Genomic DNA, 19,116 nt, shown 5'->3' with positions numbered 1-19,116 from the left:
AAATGGTTTATGGTGTTCTTCCTAAAAGACCAAATAGACCACTGGATATCATTTTCTTTATTCCTCTGCAGAAGAAAATCAGTCAGTGTCTTAGTCTTTCAGTGACGCCTGTTACTAGATTTTCACATTGCTTGCCACAATCTCAATAATTGCAGGATTCCTTTAATCAGCTGCGTGCATGTAAAACTGATCATGTGACCATGCACCAGTTAGAGATGTTCTTAAGTGATCTCGTTGTCCATTGATGGTAGCAGTCCGCTAGCTCTGAGTGTTAGCGGTCTTTGGCTGTTGTTAAGCCATTTGCTATTCCCAGCCCAGTTGGCGGTAACAATGATGAGGTAGTTTGTCACATCTAACTGTAAATGCCAGAGCAGGATCACATTTTACCATTGAATAGACCCCTTACTGTGTTAATTGGTATCATTCATTCCTGAGCTGAGAGTTTCCATGTTGAAATCCCAGCACAGAGACTCAAGAACCAGACCACTATGTTCCACAGCAGGGAGAAGGGGGTGCTGCACTGTTAAAGATGGCATCTTTCATGTAAAACCAAGAACAAACACCTGCCTGGCTCTTGAGTGGATACAAAAGTTCCTAGGCACCATTCTGGTGGTGTTATCGGGGTGGCGAGTTGGAGATTTGTCTCTACCAAAGCAAATGCGAGGCTCTTCTTGCCTCTGCAGGTCACCCTTAGGCTAGGTGTAGAACCTGCTTAGACTCCCACCCCCGGGATTAGGGTCATGTGAAACCACGGGGTGGATGGTATATGAGCAACTGGTGCACATCACAAGTTCTGGTTATGTGACTGCTGATGCCAGGCAGACAATCTCTGAAGAGTATTAATGCCTGGGGTCACCCATCTTGTAAAGACACTGCCCAGAAGAAGGCGATGTTAAGCCACTTCTGTGGAAAAATTTGCCAAGAACTATCATGGTTATGAGACCACAACCGCCCACGTCATATGACATGGCATATTATGATATCTGAAACAGGCTGAACAATATTTATCCTCCAGTGATCATCCCTAAATAACAACTGGGCATTTGCTGTCCACATATCTTGTTGAACATAGATTAGTTGCCGGGTATCGTGTATCAGTACTTCACTGGCTGTGGAGTGTCCTGGGGTGTTCTCCATGGGGGAGGCTTTAGAATCAGAATCGGGTGGATAATCTCATGTTGGTTGTGAAATCTGTTTTGTGGCTGCAGTACAAGACATAAAGAAAAAATTAGAAGTTACAATAAAATAAAAAGAAATGGTACAAAAGAGAAATACTGTGGTAGTGTTCAGAAATCTGATGAGGGAGGGGAAGAAGCTGTTTTAAAAATTAGTGAGGGTCTTCAAGCTCCTGTACATCGTCCCTGATGTTCGTAATGAGAGGAGGGAATGTTCTGGGTGGTAAGGGTCCTTTAATGATTGATGCCATCTTTTGAGGCATCACCTTTCGAAGATCTTTGATGGTGAATGCTGCTGGTTAAGGCCTTATTTTTAAAAATGCCTTAACTTCCACAGCAAACTTAGCAAATAAACTCCTTTTTAGTGAGTTGTGTATTAATTGTATACTCTTATTCTCACTCTTGCACCAGCATGGTGGGATCGCTTTCCTTTATCATCCTTGTGTGCATCCGCAACTGAAGGAGGAGCTGACGTTGTTGGCCAGGGCTTGTGTGCAGAAACACATCATCACTCCTCACCTCAACCTCAGTCAGGAACGGGTAAGCAACATATTCTGGCACTGTGAGAAGTGGAGGTGTTGATGCAGACTTCCTTCCATTTCTATCAATGATCCATTGTTTAAAACATTTTAATGTTGCTTTTTTCATATTTTTGCTTCAATTTTGAACGTGGATGTTTTGAGTTAAGTATCCATTTTTCTTTCATTGAGAACTTTAGTTGGGTTGGGGTATGGACTTACTAGGCCCTGGATTGAGTGTTTTTAATTTTTTTTAATTGGATGTTTCTGACCCAGAGCAACTCAAGGTAATAAAGTAGGGGTTCCCAATCTTTTTTTTTTAATGCCAGGGACCAATACCATTAAGCAAGGGGTCTGTGGACCCCAGTTTGGAAACCCCTAGAAATCAGTGATGTGATCACTCGGGTTGAGTATGATCCCCTAAGGGATTTAAAGTAATTTAATGAGTACAGTACTACATCTAATGTGTTATAGACTAATATTTCAGACTGAATTGATTAGGCAGCACTCTTGAGTTTGTATCTCGCTAGGATCTGCTGGAGAATTTAAAGACAATCTCTTTGTGGGGGGGGAGAGTAGGGGGAAAAAAGTGAAGGGGCTGTGCGGTTAGCATAATGCTTCATGGTGCCAACGGGCCTGGGTTCAATTCCCACTGTTGTCCTTAAGGAGTTTGTAAATCTCCCTGTGACCATGTGGATTTCCTCTGGTTTCCTTCCATGCTTCAAAGGTGTATGGGTTGGGTCACATGAGTGTAATTGTATGGGTTAGTAGGCCATATGCTGTATCTCTAAATAATAGAAGTGATGAAACCATTGGGTTAGACCTCTTAAGTAGATTCTTTCTTTATCTCTTTACCTCTTCTTCAACCTGTCCCCTCCCTCTCCTCTCACCTGCTAGCTTGTACTCCATCCCATTCCCTCACCTTGTGGCTTGTGTCGCCTTCCCTTCCAGTTCCGAAGAAGGATCTCGGCCTGAAACATCGACTGTTTATTCCCCTCCATAGAAATTTGCTGCCTTCCTCCAGCCTTTCGTGAGTGTGTTGGTCATCTTGCGTGTGTTTCAATATCTTCAGAATTCCTTGTTTATAAACCATTGGATTCTTTAAGAACATATTTGGTTCACTACTGTTCTTCTGGGGAGAAACCGGCTCCCATCAGGACTGTACATGAAGCTAGGCCCCACATTGATGCTTTAGAGCAGTGTATCAAGGCACTCGATTGTTAATCAGTAAATTCTGGCTTTGCCACTGCCTGTCCATAAATCATAAACAAAAACACTTTTTTAAAACCATTTAGTTAACTCCACTGCTTTCCTTTTACAGCCCTTGGCCTTGGTTGCATGGGGTAAAAGCCTAGAAATGTCAGAGATTAACCTTGCAGAAGCTGTCAGCTGGCTGACAAAGAGTGCAAACCAGGCTTATAACCCCCAGGTGAAAGAAGATGGGGTATACAAATTTCTGCTGATCCAGAAAGCAAGGCCGGTGTCAGATAACCGTGACGGCGTTATCTGTCCTGCAGATCAAGTCAAGGTAAACTGCTAATAGCAAATTAAAATAACTGAAGAAGATGACTACAACTGAGGTTGCTCAGTTTGTTGACTCGGCGATAGACCCTTGTAAATTGTAACAGTGCTGGGTGCTAGGACACATCCAGCCTGAATATTCCCTTGTGGATGGGTAAAAGCCATTTGGCCCATACATTGTGTACCTGCTCTTGGCAGTTCCATTAGTTTTATTTCTGATTTTTCTATCATTTTCTCCCAGTTGTCCTATTACAGGAGCCAGTTAATCTACTAGCACATTTTTGGGAGATGGGTGAAAATTGGAATACTGGGAGGGGAGTGGGGAAGTCAAAGCAATCACAGGTTAATTTTTTTTTACATGGACATCCTCAAGAGATGGCAGCCTCATGAAGGATCCTACCATCTTGGACATTGTACTCATTACTGCTCTTGTGGAGGTGGCACGGGAGACAACACCCACATTCAATAATTCAGGAACTGCTTCTAACCCTCTGGCATCAGCTTTCTGATTGGTTCTTTTTTTCTGCATTATTTATTTTGTAGTGTATGGTAATTCTATGTCTTCGCACTGTACTTCTGCAAAACAACACATCTCACACCATGTGAATTGGTGCTCATGAGCTTGATTCTGAACATCACCGGGTCAGGGCTGAACCTGGATTCCTGGAGCCGCGTGCCAGCAGCCCCTTCAGTTGAGGTGGTGTGCAGCTTGGGACTTGAGTCTTGGAAGCGAGTGACAGCTAAGCCCCATGGTCAGCTTTCACTTGTCCCAAATGTACAGTTCATTAGGAGTTTTCACCATTCTTTGGCCTGTACACAAGATGTTTCCTATGGAAATTAGATTTGTAGATGGTTGAATGCTGCCCCCTGACTTGACGAATCTCTGGAAAGTCATGGTGGTTACTCTCACCATAATAGCACTGGGCTATGTAGAACAGATCCCAGGTTTGAACTTTATAGCCAAGACGACAATTAGCTACAGATCCTTGCAGAAAATGGGAGGGAAAAGGCTTGCATTACATGTCCACAGAATGACCAGCAGTCCACATTGCCTTTATTAGTAATACCTGCTCGTAAAAAGCAGTGTAATAATGTCAACTTGGATAATGTTGTCCAATGACTTGAGATACAAGTTACCCCTACGTTACAGAGCAGGGGAAAGTGTTCAGAATCACCTGTAATGTCACAAGCATAAGTTGTGAAATTTGTTGTTTTGTAGCAGCAGAACATAATAGAAAACTATAAACTACAAATGTATTTAAATACTGTCCTGTGCAAAAGTCTTGGGCAGGCTAGATTTTTTAATGGCTTCTGATGGTATGGGACTATATCTGGTGAGACAGAAGCAAGTGAGATGGCAGAAGTCTGCAGAAGAACTGTGGCAAGTTCTCCAACCAGCTGATATTGATTTTTAAAATACTTTTTTTTCTGAAAAACAAGACTACATGACAGTGTACCTAAGAATTGATGCAGTTTTAAAGGCAAAGGGTGGCCACACCAAATATTGATTTGATTTAGTGTGTTTTTTTTTTACTGTTTACTGCTCTTTATAGCAAACTTTCCACTTAGTTATTTTTAAAAGCATCTTTGCTTTAGATTTTATTTTGACATGTGCCTAAGCCTTCTGCACAGGAAGTTGTGCAAAAAGAGAGGGAAAAAATCTGAGCCAGTGTGCATGGATGGATTTAAAAGTCTGATGACAGGGGAAGAAGCTGTTCCTGAAACATTGAGTCTGTCTCTCCCTCCTCCATGATAGTAGCTATGAAAAAAGACCAGGTCCTGGGTGATGGGGATCCTTAATGAAGCATTTTTCGTAGAGAAGTCCATTTAGCAATTTTCCATAACATAAATCTGTATCATTTGCACACAGATCAAGAATAGGAATTGGAAAAATGAATTCCCTGAGCAAACCTTATTCTGTATCACAAACATTTGTGTGGTGGTTTGTGAACTTTGTAAGGGTTACTCAAATGCCTGTATTTTAAAGTCATTTGAATAAGATCTTTGCATTTTTTTGGGTAGAAACTGCAACACTACTTCAAGAAGAGGAATCTTCAATCAACATTATCAAAATGGGATAAAGTTAGAGATCGCATGATGAGACATCAGTCTGCCAGGCATGTAATTTTGAGGAGGAGAAGGAAAAGAAATACTCAAGGACCTGCTCCAGTCAGTGAAAAGGTCAAAGCTAAGCCGTATGTTGCAACAGTACCAACTGGCCAGGCAGGTGTAACAAGTATCAGAGATTTGGAGAGCAGCCTGGTGCAAACTAGCAAAACTCAAAAGACAAAGGGAAGCTATGAAATTGGACAGAGACAGACCAGAATGGGAAATGAGTCCAAATTTGCTATGTCTGTATTAAAAGACTCCAACCAGACCCATCCACGTGCTGTTCTGAGCAACCGTACTGCTAATCTGGCTGTGAAGGAGCCAGATTCTAAGGCCAACCATTCCCACTCTTCATCGAAAGCTGATTGGACTCGTGATCAACAAGGAGAAACTGAAAAAGGTGAACAGATTATCGACAAAACCAACCAGCGGGTCGGAACCCCTGCCATTAAGGAACAGGAGATGGGTAAAATAACTGTTGGTGTCAGCAATGGGCTCAGTGGCAATCGAGGTCAAGTGAGTAACAATGCGATCTCTGATGGTGGAAAGAGTATAAAACCTGTGCAGCTACTACAGAATACACTCATCTCTTCCAAAAATGACAGAATGAAGGAAAATGGGAATTCTAATAAAACTTCCGCTGCAGAAGCAGTTAGTGAAGGAATACTGCAGAAAGGGGAGATGGGGATAAATTTAACATTGACAATCCACAATGGTACAGCGCCTGTGGAGTCTGGAAGCATTAAATGCAAATGTGATGGCGTGCTGCAGAATGTCCGGGCTGACTCCAGAGGTGCAGATTCAAATGACTTAAAGGCAGCTGCTGAAGACAAGGTGAAATATGTGCCCACTCCGCGGACAGAAGAGGCAGCCTGGGCAGCTGCGGCCCTCACTTTTCTCTTTGTGTTCCTTACGCTGGCAGTCTTGTACACGAGGCTGTACAAAAAATTCATAAAGAGCAACAGCCTGTACTGGGCACCGGTTCCAGCCATGGAAGGGAAGGAAAATGTAGCAGGTGAATCTCTTTAATAGTTTTCCTGCCTCAAACTTAGAATAGTGATATCTGAATGAGAGAGGAATTAAAAAAAGCCAGCTCTTGCAGATAAATTGATTTGTAGTTTTTCCCGTGGTGGTGGTGTGCATTGTCAGAGGGCACAGTAGATAGAACTGCTGCTGCAATGAAGATTTCAGTCCCAATCTGTCTGTGTGGAGTTTGTACAACAGTCAGCCTCCAGTGCTGTCAGTCTTAATTCTGTTAATCGTCCTCACCAGATCCCTCACAGCCCATGCTAGCCAACGTATAGAGTCTGCCAAGCTTTCAACCTAGGACTCTCCTTGGAAGTGCTCCCCCTATTGTTTTTTCATCCTTGAAACCCCTGCCATTGCCTAGACTTTTGTCTCCACCACTATTGATGTTGCCCTCATCCACATTTCCTGCACATCTGCCCTCACCCCTTTTTCAGTTACTCTTGTTCTGGCCTACCACACCATGAGCCTCTGTATCCAGCACGTTATTATCTGTAACTTCTGTCTTTCACTGAACACATCTTTCCCTCTCCCCAGCCTCTGCTTTCCAGAGGGGTTGCCCTCCACTCAATTCCCTTGTTCCTCTCCATTAACCTCCCTCCTGGCACTTACCTCTTCAAGTAGCAAAAGTGCCACTCCAGCCCATTTACCTCCTTACTAGGCACAACCAGTCCTTCCAGGTGAGGTGACAGTTCACCTAAGAGTCTTTTGGGGTCATCTACGATATCCTGTGCTCTTGGTACAGCCTCTTCAACATTGGTGAGGCCCAACAGAGATTAGGGGGGAACCCCCTTCATTAAACACCTTGCTTCCTCCACCAAAAAAACAAAGTGGGAGTTCCCAGTGGCCACTTATTTCAATTTGACTTCTATTCCTGTTCTGACACATTGGACTATGATCTAGTCTACTGCCATGATGAAACTGCTCTCAGGGTTGAGAAGCAACACTTTAGATTCCAGTGGAGCAGTCTCCATGATGACATGAATGTCAATTTCTTTATCTTCTGGTAATTTCTCACTCCCACCTTTTTTTTCATTCCCCTTGACCCTTCTCACCTGCCAGTCATCTCCCTCTGGTACCCCTCTTGCTCCCCTTTCTCCCATGATCTACTGAACTCTGGTAGGTTCCTCCTTTTTCAGCCCTTTACCTCTTCCACTTATCACCTCACAGCTTCATACCTCCCTCTCACCCACTTTCTCTCACACCTGGTTTCACCTTTCAGCTTGTGCTCTTTCCTCTCTTCTGCCTTATTTCAGGTTTCTCACCCTTTCCTTTCCAGTCCTGATGAAGGGGCTTAGCCCAAAATGTCATCTGGTGCCTGACCTGCTGAGTTCCTCCAGCATTTTGTGTGTGACTCTGGCTTTCCAGCACCTTCAAAATCTGTCGTATTTGTGTTTCTAACTGCAAATCATGGAATCTTAAATGAATGAGATACAAAGGGCCAACTACTTGTTGGAAAAAATGTGGTCTGTACCTTGCATCCTCAAACCTGACATCTTTTTCAGGTTAAACTGGATTTCTGCATTGGGGCAGGCATCTTATTCAGCTCGGCCAGATCCTAGGTCTCTTTTCAGAAGGCGCTTGATAAGGTGCCACACGAGGCTGCTTAACAAAAAAAAATCATATAGCATTACAGGAACAATACTGGCACGGATAGTGGAATGGCTGACAGGCAGGAGGCAGCAAGTGGGAATAAAAGGGGCCTTTTCACCTTGTTTGTCAGTGATTTAGATAATGGAATAGATGGCTTTCTGGCAAAGTTTACGGATGATACGGAGATGTGTTGGGGGTAAGTAGTGCTGGGGAAGCAATGCGATTGCAGCAGGACTTGGGACAAATTGGAAGAATGGGCAAAAAAGTGGTAGATGGAATACAGTGTTGGGAAATGTATGATAATGCATTTGGGTAAAAGGAACAATAGTGGGGACTATTCTCTAAATGGGGAAAAGGTTCAAATGTCAGACTGCCCAGCACCTATCTATACAAGTCTCATTTACCAGTAATTGGTCCCTGCAGTCTAATCCATTCAAGACTATGGTTGTTCAAATGCTCATCTAGTCACTTAAATGCTGTGGGATTACCCAAATCCACCACCTGCTTAGCCAGTGTTTTCCAAGGGTGGAATTTCCACAAAAATTCCTTTAAACTGTTCAACGAGGAAAACCCAGCTTATCCAGTCTTCTCATAAACAAAATGCTCTGTCCCACGGTGAATCTCTGAAATCTCTCCAGTGCAATCAAGTTCCTTTTATACTGCGGCAACCACAACTGTACCTCCAGCTGCGGTACAACCAATGTGGGACTAGGTGAGAGTAAGCGTTCGGCACGGACTAGAAGGGCCGAGATGGCCTGTTTCTGTGCTGTAATTGTTATATGGTTATATATTTTATAAAGTTATCCATTACCTCTTTGCTTTTATATTCTCAGCAGGTATCCCTGTATGCTGCCTTAACCACTTCAGCTCCCTATGCTGCCACCTTCAGGGTTCATGGGGCTTGTAAAGCCAAGTTCTCTCTATTTCTCATTATTTCCTCAGACCCAAATAATTCATCGTGAAAGACCTTTGCTTTATTATTCTTCCTAAGTGCATGACCTCATAATTATTAGGATTAATTTCCACCTATTAAGCCTCTAGTTACTAATTAAATATCATTCTTTAGCTGATACCATTCCTTTCATAACATTGCTATTTCTGTCTTTCTGTTCATACCACCTATGAAAGTAAGAGACTGTACATACTGGAATCTGGAACAATGTGGCTGGTCAACTAGGTTTGCAGCTCCCTTGCCTGCATGGATGCTGCTGTGCTGCCCCCTGCCCCCAGAGATGTTCCAGTTGTGCTTTTTATTTCATACCTCATGCGAGCAGATGCGTAGATATGACAGTGTCCAGCTACAACTCCCTGTAGTAGGGAGTTGTAGCACCGTAGGCTTCTAATCATAAAACCACCCCTCCCCCCAACACCGCCCTCTGCCTTCTATCAGCAAACCAACTTTGGATCCAGTTTGCTAACATTCTGGACTTCTTGGGCTCTGAGCTTCTGATTAGACTCCACATCAGAATCAGAATCAGACTTTAATCGCCAAGTACCTGTACGCATACAAGGAATTTACTTCCGGCAGATAATGATAAATATAAATGAAAATATAGATTATACATACAAGTAGTGCAACCCAAGAAATAGTTAGCCAACAGTTAACCAGCAGTTAACTGTTCAGCAAAGTGACCACAGTAGGGAAAAAACTTCTCCAGTGCCTATTAGTCTTAGTCTGGAGGGATCTGAAGCGCCTACCAGACGGAAGCAGTTCAAACAGTCCGTGCGCAGGATGGAAGGAGTCCTTTATGATGTTCCCCGCCCTCTTCTTCAACCTGGAAGAGTACAGGTCCACAATAGAGGGCAGGGAGGCTCCAATGATGCGCTCGGCAGTCCTCACTGTGCGCTGTAGTCTGGTTCTATCCTGGGAACCTAGTCTAAGGCATTCCGGATGCCAATGGATGCAGTACTGCCCTCATCAGTAAAGTATGTCTGAAAAATCCAATCAAATTGATCTGACAAGATCTTCCACAACAAAACAGTGTTAATCTCCGCCTTTCCAAATGCAGGTTAGTCAGTCCCCGGGAATCTTTCCCCCCCAATAACTCGCTAACCTGTAATTACTTGGCTTCTCCTCGCTGCTGTTCTCAGAGTCCGTACTACAGCACTATACTGCATGGCACCTCTTGAATAAAGGTGCCACGTTTACTGTCCTCTAGCCATCCGGCACCTCACCTGTGGCACGAGCAGGTTTGAAAATCACAGTTGACACCAGGAATCTCCCCGCTGTCCCTTCCATTGTTGCTTGGGATACATCTCATTAGGTTCTGGAACTTGTCCCCTTTGGGCCTGCTATTGCCTTCATTTTGAACTTCTTAGAATTTTACCATCTCATCTCTGAATTGAGAATCAGAATCAGGTTTATTATCACCGATACTTGACATGAAATTTGTTAACTTAGCAGCAGCAGTTCAATGCAATGCATAACCTAGCAGAGAGTAATAATAAATAAAACAAAACAAGTAAATCAATTATGTATATTGAATAGATTTTTAAAAAGTATGCAAAAACAGAATACTGTATATTTGGAAAAAAAAAGTGAGGTAGTGTCCAAAGCTTCAATGTCCATTTAGGAATCGGATGGCAGAGGGGAAGAAGCTGTTCCTGAATCGCTGAGTGTGTGCCTTCAGGCTTCTGTACCTCCTACCTGATGGTAACAGTGAGAAAAGGGCATGCTGGAGGTCCTTAATAATGGACGCTGCCTTTCTGAGACACCGCTCCCTAAAGATGTCCTGGGTACTTTGTAGGCTGGTGCCCAAGATTGAGCTGACCAGATTTACAACATTCTTCAGCTTCTTTCGATATGTTGGGACAAGGTTAGATCCTCAGAGATCTTGACACCCAGGAACTTGAAATTGCTCACTTTCTCCACTTCTGATCCCTCTATGAGGATTGGTACGTGTTCCTTCATCTTACCCTTTTTAAGTCCACAATCAGCTCATTCGCCTTACTGACATTGAGTGCTGCAGCACCATTCCACTGGTTGGCATATCTCGCTCTTGTCACCATCTGAGATTCAATGGTTGTATCATCAGCAAATTTGTAGATGGTATTTGAGCTATGCCTGGCCTCACAGTCATGTGTATATAGAGAGCAGAGCAGTGGGCTAAGCACACACCCCTGAGGTGTGCCAGTGTTGATCATCAGCAAGGAGGATATTCTTAATCTACAAGGTTATCTTCGTTAATGAGTACAGATGAGAAACCTGACCCGTGTCCTCTGGCTTCACACAGATTGGCACTTTGGTCCCTAAAGAGCCCTACTCTGTTTGATCATAAAAAAGATTCAGCAAATGCTGGAAAAATTGAGTAACATACACAAAATATAAAGCAATTGAGCAGATCAGACAGCATCTGTGGAGGAGAATAAACAGTTGATGTTTTGAGACATGCCCTGTTGAAGACTTGGCTTGATATGTCAACTGTGTATTCCCCTCTTTAGATGCAGCCTGACTTGCTGAGTTCTTCCAGCATTTTGTGAGTGTTACTCTCTCTTATCGATCGCTCAGAATCAGATTTATCATCACCGGCATGAGACATGAAGCTTGTTAACTTAGCAGCAGCAGTTCAATGCAAAACATAATCAAGCGGAGAGAGAAAAATAATAAATAAAATAAAATATAATAAATAGACAAGTAAATCAATTACGTATATTGAATAGATTATTTAAAAATGTACAAAAACAGAAATACTGTATATTTAAAAAAAAAAGTGAGGTTGTGTCCAAAATTTCAATGTCCATTCAGGAATCGGATGGCAGGGGGGAAGAAGCTGTTCCTGAATCGCTGAGTGTGTGCCTTCAGGCTTCTGTATCTCCTACCTGATGGTAACAGTGAGAAAAGGGCATGCCCTGGGTGCTGGAGGTCTTTAATAATGGATGCTGCCTTCCTGAGACACCGCTCCCTAAAGAAACATAAAATGTAAAAGTATCCAGTGCTTTCCCAGCATATATAACAAACTCTTGGGCTTCCAGCCAGATACTGGTATTGACAACCAATGATTAGGGCAACCTTCGTCTTTGTTAAAATTCTCTTTGTCTAGTTTTATTTCAATGACTATATTGGCCAGATGGGATGCATGGTAGTGACACGTATCAGGGAGTACAGAAGGTGTATCTGTTTGGGTTACCAGAGAAACGGGTGGTCGCAAAACACTGCAATCGCAATGGCCATAGGATTGACTTCAATGGCACAAAACGACTGTGCTACACTGGTGGCTTTTGGGGCCACTTGGGAAAGGAAGCCATTGAAATAAAACCAGAGGAAAAGAATTTTAACAAAAATGAAAGTCTTGCTCTAAGCAAGAACTGGAATTTAATTGAAAACAAGGTGGGAGGGTGGAAACCTGATTGAATGAGGACTAACCAATCAGGAGGGACTGACTACACGGGTATAAATAGCACTGGCCTAGACATATCCCCAATGCAGACTGCAAAGTTTGTCTTCAAAATGTCAGTTATAATCAATAACTGTACCTAGCTGGAAGCCTGAGGAGAGTTTATGGAAAATATCAAAGAATTTTGTTTATAGTGTTGCTGGAATTTTTTCCACACACCCCTTTGTCCTAATTTCTTTTTCTAAGCATCCTCTTCACTTCCCCGTTTCAGTTCTCAGTACCTGCGATAAGCTTCTCATTTTCCTTCGAACTGGCCCTGATTGTGTTACTTGGATTTGCTGTCCAGATGTTTACACCATCCATCCGTTTGTTATGGGCCGTGTCATATGACGCGGGTGATCATGGTCTTTCCATTGTGTTCTTGATGTTGTTCTTGGCAAATCTTTCTACAGAAGTGGTTTGCTGTTGCCTCCTTCTGGGCAGCGTCTCCCACTCTTATGACACCATTTTTCAAATAAAAGTATTTTTAGTAGTTTCTACATAGAAGAATACAGAGTACAAGAAAGTATATATAAAAGGTAAAAACAATTTAAAAACTACTAATTGCATTATATCTGTTCAGAATAACAATCTCATTACTCCATATTCATGTAAGATAATCATTAATTAAATTGAACTAATTTATTACAAAAAAAATCTAACCACTACCAAGACCGAAGTTGTTTATTAAGGAGAAAATAAGGTAAAATACCTTCTCATATAATAAAAATTAATAATAGCCAACATCTGAGTTTAAATGAGTTGAAGGTTTTGAAAATAGTTCAGAGAAGGTCCCCACAATTTTTGAAAGTCTTGACGAGGTTCAGAAATTGAACAACAAATCTTCTCTAAATCTAAACATGACATAATGCCATATAACCATTGAGCTCAAGTAGGAGGAAATCATCTTTCCATTTAAACAAAAGCACCCTCCTAGCTATAACAGAGCTAAAGGCCAAAATATGTGAATCAGCTTAATACTGCAATAATTCCAAATAGGGCCGTCAGAGGGTTAGGATTAAAAATGACTTTAAAAAGTAAGGAAAAAGTTGAAAGACTTATTTCAATATTTTTCAAGATTTGGACAAGTCCAAAAAATATGGATTAATGAAGCTTCTCCATTATTATATCTGTCACAGTAGGGAGATATATCTGAATAAAAACGAGATAGCTTATCCTTAGTCATACGAGCTGTATGTACTATCTTAAATTGTATGAGGGAATGACGAGCACATAGCGATGAAACAGTTTAAAAATTTCATTCTAAGTTTCCTCAGATACTGATGTCTGTAAAACTGGCTCCCAGCAATTCTTAATTTTGGACATGATTTTTCAAATAAAAATATTTTTTCAAACAACTAATTTTGGCATAAAGCGACCACTAAGGAAGAAACCAAATACAATGGAGAAAAGGGCAAATGGTGAGATGTGTAAATTGAAAGCTGTATGAATCAAATAATCCAAAAACCCTGCTCCGACAAGTCATTGATCAGAAATGCTCACCGTTTCTCCGTAAAGGCAACACAGTGTCTTTGTTCTGCCAGGATGAGCACTGGGAAGAAATGGAATTGCAGATAAATAATCAAACATCTTGTGGACAGTATTCCTGAGATTGCTGGGATCCAGTTGATTAAAAAGCACTTTCGAACTAAACTACAAAATACTTAAATCGATGTGAATCCTTGAGCTGGTTAGCGCAGTGTGCAAAGCAGGAAGCAGCAAACCATAATTTAGAGTCAAAGATGTTTTATGCCTTTCTCTGTGTCACAGCTTAAGTGTTGTCTGTCTCAAGTTTGCACCTTCTCCCTATGATTATGTTGGTTTCATGTGACATACCAAGGATGTGCAGGATTGAGTAGGGAATAGGAGTCCAATCTGTTCTGCTATTCAATAAGCCCATGGCTGATCTGGTTGTAGACTCAGCTCAAACTACTCACCTTTTGCTCATAACTGTTAATTCCCTTGCTGTGCAAAAATCTTATCTGTGTCTTAAATGTACAGTATTTAATATATTGTGGGCATAGAATTCCAGATTCACTACTCTCTGGGAAAAGCAGTTTTTCCATATTTCCATCCAAAATTTACTCTCCCCTCTTCCTAGCTTTGGGTCCTATTTCTAGTCTCACTTACTAGTAATTATACTACTTCCATAATTTTGTTTCTATGAAATCACCTCTTACTCTGAATGCCAGCCAGTATAGGCCCAGTAAACTCTCTCTCCTCATAAGCTAACCTCATCACCAGGATCTATCTGGTGCACTGCCTCTAAAGACAGTATACCTTCCCTCAAGTAGGAGACCAAAACTGCACAATGTTCCACATACATATGCAGAAAAACCTCCCTGCTCTTAAATTCAACCCCTTTAGCAATGAAGGTTACCCAACATTACACCTGCAAACCAGTCTTTTGCAATTCATGCACAAGCACTTCCAAACTCATCTGCACAACAGCATCCTGCAATTATTCACCATTTAAATAATGAGCTGATCTATTTGTTCTTTGGTAGGTTAATTGGTCTTGTCAACTTTTTCTTGGGTAGGTGGGGGTGATAGAATCTAGGAAAGTTAATTAAATGTGGGGAGAAAAGGTTGAAGAAAAAAAATAGGAATGGGATTGGTTTCTGCTTGTTCTGGTGGGCTGAATTAGCCTTTGTCTGTGTTGTGAGGAAACACTTAAATGACAAGATCCTGTTGTGAATGTAGCAAGTTAAGATGTACAACCAGTGGATTTTATCTTTAGTACACTGACTTTCCTTTTCAAACATTTCATATGTTAAGTACCCAAGCAATACATCAACATTAGTTATAATAATCACTTGGAGTATTATTAATGTAGACCAGAATTCCAGTTGCCTTGGGCTGTTGCCAGTCCAGTTAAATATCCAGTCAAATTTTGTCTGTCCTTTGCCAGTTCCTGTTGCATTTCTGAACTCTATCCCTTTCCTCCCTTCTCACCTCCACCCAATAATATTTCACATATAGTTACAAATGAACTGCATCTGCCAGGTTCTTTACACCTATCGTTGACCTGCACCCGATGCCTTGCAAAATGTTAGCATAACATCCAAGTCTGAGGTATTGCACTGAATTTTTTTTTGCCAAATAATATGCATTTTTACTAAAGTCTGTCTTTAATCAAAATGCTTTTTCTTCATTCTTATTGCAGCAAGATTTGTTAAAAGTGCTTTTTGAAAACTACGCGTCACATCAACTTTAAAGTGAAATTAGTTGGTCATAACTTGAATTCAGTGAGTGCGCGATACAGGATTAAAGATTTCAATATTTTACACACATAAAAATTAAACTATTATATTCTCTAGATATCATAAAGAGAAGAATCACCAGGCTTGGCAAGAAGAGGAAAAAGAGGCCTTTCCACAAGAAGAAATCCGTTGCACCTTATGATGTCTTGCCAAGTGACAACAGTGACTGACTGTAACGAAGATGAGGATTAGGCCTGGCATTCCGTTCTGAAATGACGTAATTGCTCGGACAATGCTGTCACAAAGTAACTGTGAACAGCAGCAGGGAGTTGGAACCATTCTTGGGGAAAACAAATCGACAACCCTGGTGTGGACGGGAAGTGGAGAAGACAGACATTAGAGACATCGAAATTATCTTGTACTTGATACTTGGTTCAATTTAAATCATGCTTACTGTCAGGTTTATTTTGATGCACTACAATGAGCTTTTATTTGTGCCTTTAGAACGGGAGAGAAATCTGAATTTCTAAATAATTTCTATGTAGGTTTTAAAATTTCTGATATTTTTAATGGTGATATAAACCAAAGTTCAATGTGGTATACATCAAATTGCACTGTTGGGATAATTTTGCAGTTTATTCCCTTGCATGGTTTAAATTATCCATAGCTGAGTTTTTAAAACATGAGCTTTTAGCTACATCATCTGTGGCATTAAAATAGAGCTGTCTTGGTCTTTCTATGGGATCAGATGGGATAAGGTTTATAAATTGGTTTCTTTGCCGCAGACAGAGTCATATCAGCAGGTTATTGCAGAATCAACTCGTTCAGCAAATGACAATCACCAGGATAAGGTTCCTCAGTTTAAATAATTCATTAGTAACAACTTTAGATGGGAAAGCTATTATAAAAGTAATCATTGATATTTATTATTTTTGTGAACTAGGGTTAAGTCAAACACACCAGCATTCTTATCCAGGCTTTCAGATGAAAGTGAATCTCCCAGATCCTTAATTTGTAGGTACAATTCTAATGGAAATTAAATCCTCTTTGCCTTAATTGCTACAAGTAGCATAAGACTTGATCAAGAATTAATTATTTACATTGGTGATCAATTTCACCTTACAACTGTGTATAATGAAGAAATCAGTTCAAAAATCTTAATCTGATATCAGATCCTCCCAAACATTTTCTGTTGGCTATCTTCAAGATAAAATGATTAAAAAAAACTTGTAGGGTGCATGCAAGGATCAATATCCCTATCATGCACAAGTGCCTTCTAGTTAATGAAGATTACTCTGGCTGCAAACTAGATTCTAGATTGAAATACAGTAGTTTTAAGTCTTAAGTAAAATATATATGAAATAAAAGCTGCAATGTAGCAGGAGAAATTTTACTGCAGGGCCATAGAATAAGATGCAGACTAAAAGGGTAAACATTTAATACAAAATAATATTTGTTATAATTCAAATTCAGTTAATAAAAATTGAAAATAGTACAACAGAACTAACAATCAAATTTGCATGTTAATTTGCTTCAGCGATGATCAAGTTTTGTCTGCACCTGACTTAGCTACCAGGTTTGAATGGTAGGTTGAGGCTTGAAACAAATTCTGTGGCAGTAAATCAATAGGGAGGCAGAGGGTGGACAGAGACAGTGATTCTTCACTCAGATCTGTCTAGATATGGGCTTTATCACTAGGGAATTGTTAATGCTGAATGGGAAATAATTGTTAAATGGGAATAATAATTTATAAAACTTGTGTAATTTCACATCAGAATTGATTGCTGTTCTTAGTGAATAATGTGAATTTTTCATGGGGAAAATATTTGAATGTTTATAAATGATTTTGTATGTTCCTAAAAATTAAAATTTTTTGACTTATTTTCTTTTAGGAGACAGATTCTAATTTTCTAAAACATACTGATAGATGTCTGTAGCATTACATTACTTGCTCAGTCTGTATTTTAAAAGTTCCTTAGTTTTGCTGCTGAATGGCTAAAGGAGTGAAAAAATTTTCTGCTGGGGACATTAGAAGAGGAAGCAGGTAGAACCAGATAGAAATGCTTATAAATATAGCCCCATTGTGGGTGGATATTGATGGGATTGAGGGAACAGGAAATTGCAGAACATGTAACTCAACAACCAACTGGAAACTGTTACTACTTATAGATTCAAGCAGAGTACTTATTATTGGGCAAAGTTGCCAAAGAACAACAAGGCATAGAGCAATCCTACACAAGAATAGACCCTTCGTTCCCCAGCTAGTAATTAAATTTTGCCCACACTATGACCCTACCCCTCCATTCTCTGCGATATTCATGTGCCCAAGAGCCTCTTAAATACCACTATTGTATTTGCCTCCACTACCACTTGGCAGTGCATTCTAGACCCCCACCATGAAAACCTGCCCTGAACATTCCTTTGAACTTGCCTCTCATCTTAAATGTGTGCCCCATAGTATGAAACATTTCAACTCTGCTTCACATATTCTTATGAACTATCAGATTTCCTTCAGCCTCCATCACTCAAGAACCCAAGTTTGTTCAACCTCTCCTTGTGCTTGCTCATCCAGGCAGTTTCCTGGTAAACTTCTTCCGCAAAATCTCCAAAACACCCCACATTCTTCCTATAATGGGACAACCAGAACTAATGCAATACTCCAGATGCAGCCTATCAGAGTTTTACAATGCTACACCATCCTGACTCTTGAACCCAGTGCTCGACTTGAATCTTAAAGCATCCCTTTGCATCCAAATGCTTCTGCATTGTCTAAGAAAATAGTTATACATCAATGATATGGACAACAATCTAAGCTGAACAGGAAGGATTACACAAGTATTCATTCAGCCTCTGGCTGAAGTAAAACCTCAGTCATAAAATGCTGGCAAGTGCCCGAACATGCTGGACATAGAACATAGAATAGTACAGCACATTACAGGCCCTTTGGCCCACAATGTTGTGATTTTTTTTTGCCCCCACCCCTGCCTCCCCCAGAAGTGAGAAAGGAGGTGAAAGGTTTGTGGAGCTGCGTTAAGTTGAATGAGAAAGATCAGTCAGTCTTCAGATATACGAGTCCTGCATTACTGAGCTTCTTGAAGAAATCAGGCACCAGTGATGAATGCCATTAGGTGGCAGCACTTGAGCTTCAACAGATTGCTGGGAGCCTTAGTAAAATTTTTGACTGATCAAGGACTTAATTCACTTTTTTGGTGAGGATCCAATCAAGAACTTAACCGTGCAAATGATTGACTGTGAAGAGGTGGGCGAGGCAGACACAGGCATGGAGAATTTGCAATGCTTGTATAGATCATCTCAAAAAAAGTTCTAATCTTGGTACTGCTGTCAGTGGTGCTATTTCTGCTGTTTGTAATGTGAAAATCCCATCTCTCTGCCTGCCTCAGCTAAGAATTGCTCTAAATTGTAAAGTAGTATGTACAAAATCCACTACGGAAAGCCATCTCCTTCCATAAATATCCACCAGCTCTATCAGTTAAGATCTAGATATTGTTTTATAGATCAAAATTTCCAGTAATTTTTCTTCTTCATCTGCCAATCTACACTACTGATAACTGTGTCCAAAAATATTATGAACAGAACA

At 40.8% G+C, this 19,116-nt stretch overlaps 1 protein-coding gene across 1 annotated transcript in view; it reads left to right on the top strand.

Moving 5' to 3' along the window:
* Window positions 1-17,409, top strand: part of tp53i13 (tumor protein p53 inducible protein 13) — a 29,173-nt gene extending 11,764 nt beyond the window's left edge. The window contains exons 6-9 of the mRNA XM_059973339.1: window positions 1,587-1,715; window positions 3,015-3,221; window positions 5,237-6,338; window positions 15,636-17,409. Of these exons, the coding sequence (XP_059829322.1) occupies window positions 1,587-1,715; window positions 3,015-3,221; window positions 5,237-6,338; window positions 15,636-15,748 (1,551 nt within the window). The 3' untranslated portion in view covers window positions 15,749-17,409. The remainder of the gene's footprint in view (window positions 1-1,586; window positions 1,716-3,014; window positions 3,222-5,236; window positions 6,339-15,635) is intronic.
* The last annotated feature ends 1,707 nt before the right edge of the window (window positions 17,410-19,116 follow it).

Source organism: Hypanus sabinus, chromosome 6, assembly GCF_030144855.1.
Source record: "Hypanus sabinus isolate sHypSab1 chromosome 6, sHypSab1.hap1, whole genome shotgun sequence".
Lineage (NCBI taxonomy): Eukaryota > Metazoa > Chordata > Chondrichthyes > Myliobatiformes > Dasyatidae > Hypanus > Hypanus sabinus.
The sequence above is the reverse complement of the archived record's forward strand: the minus strand, read 5'-3'. Positions and strand labels throughout refer to the sequence as shown.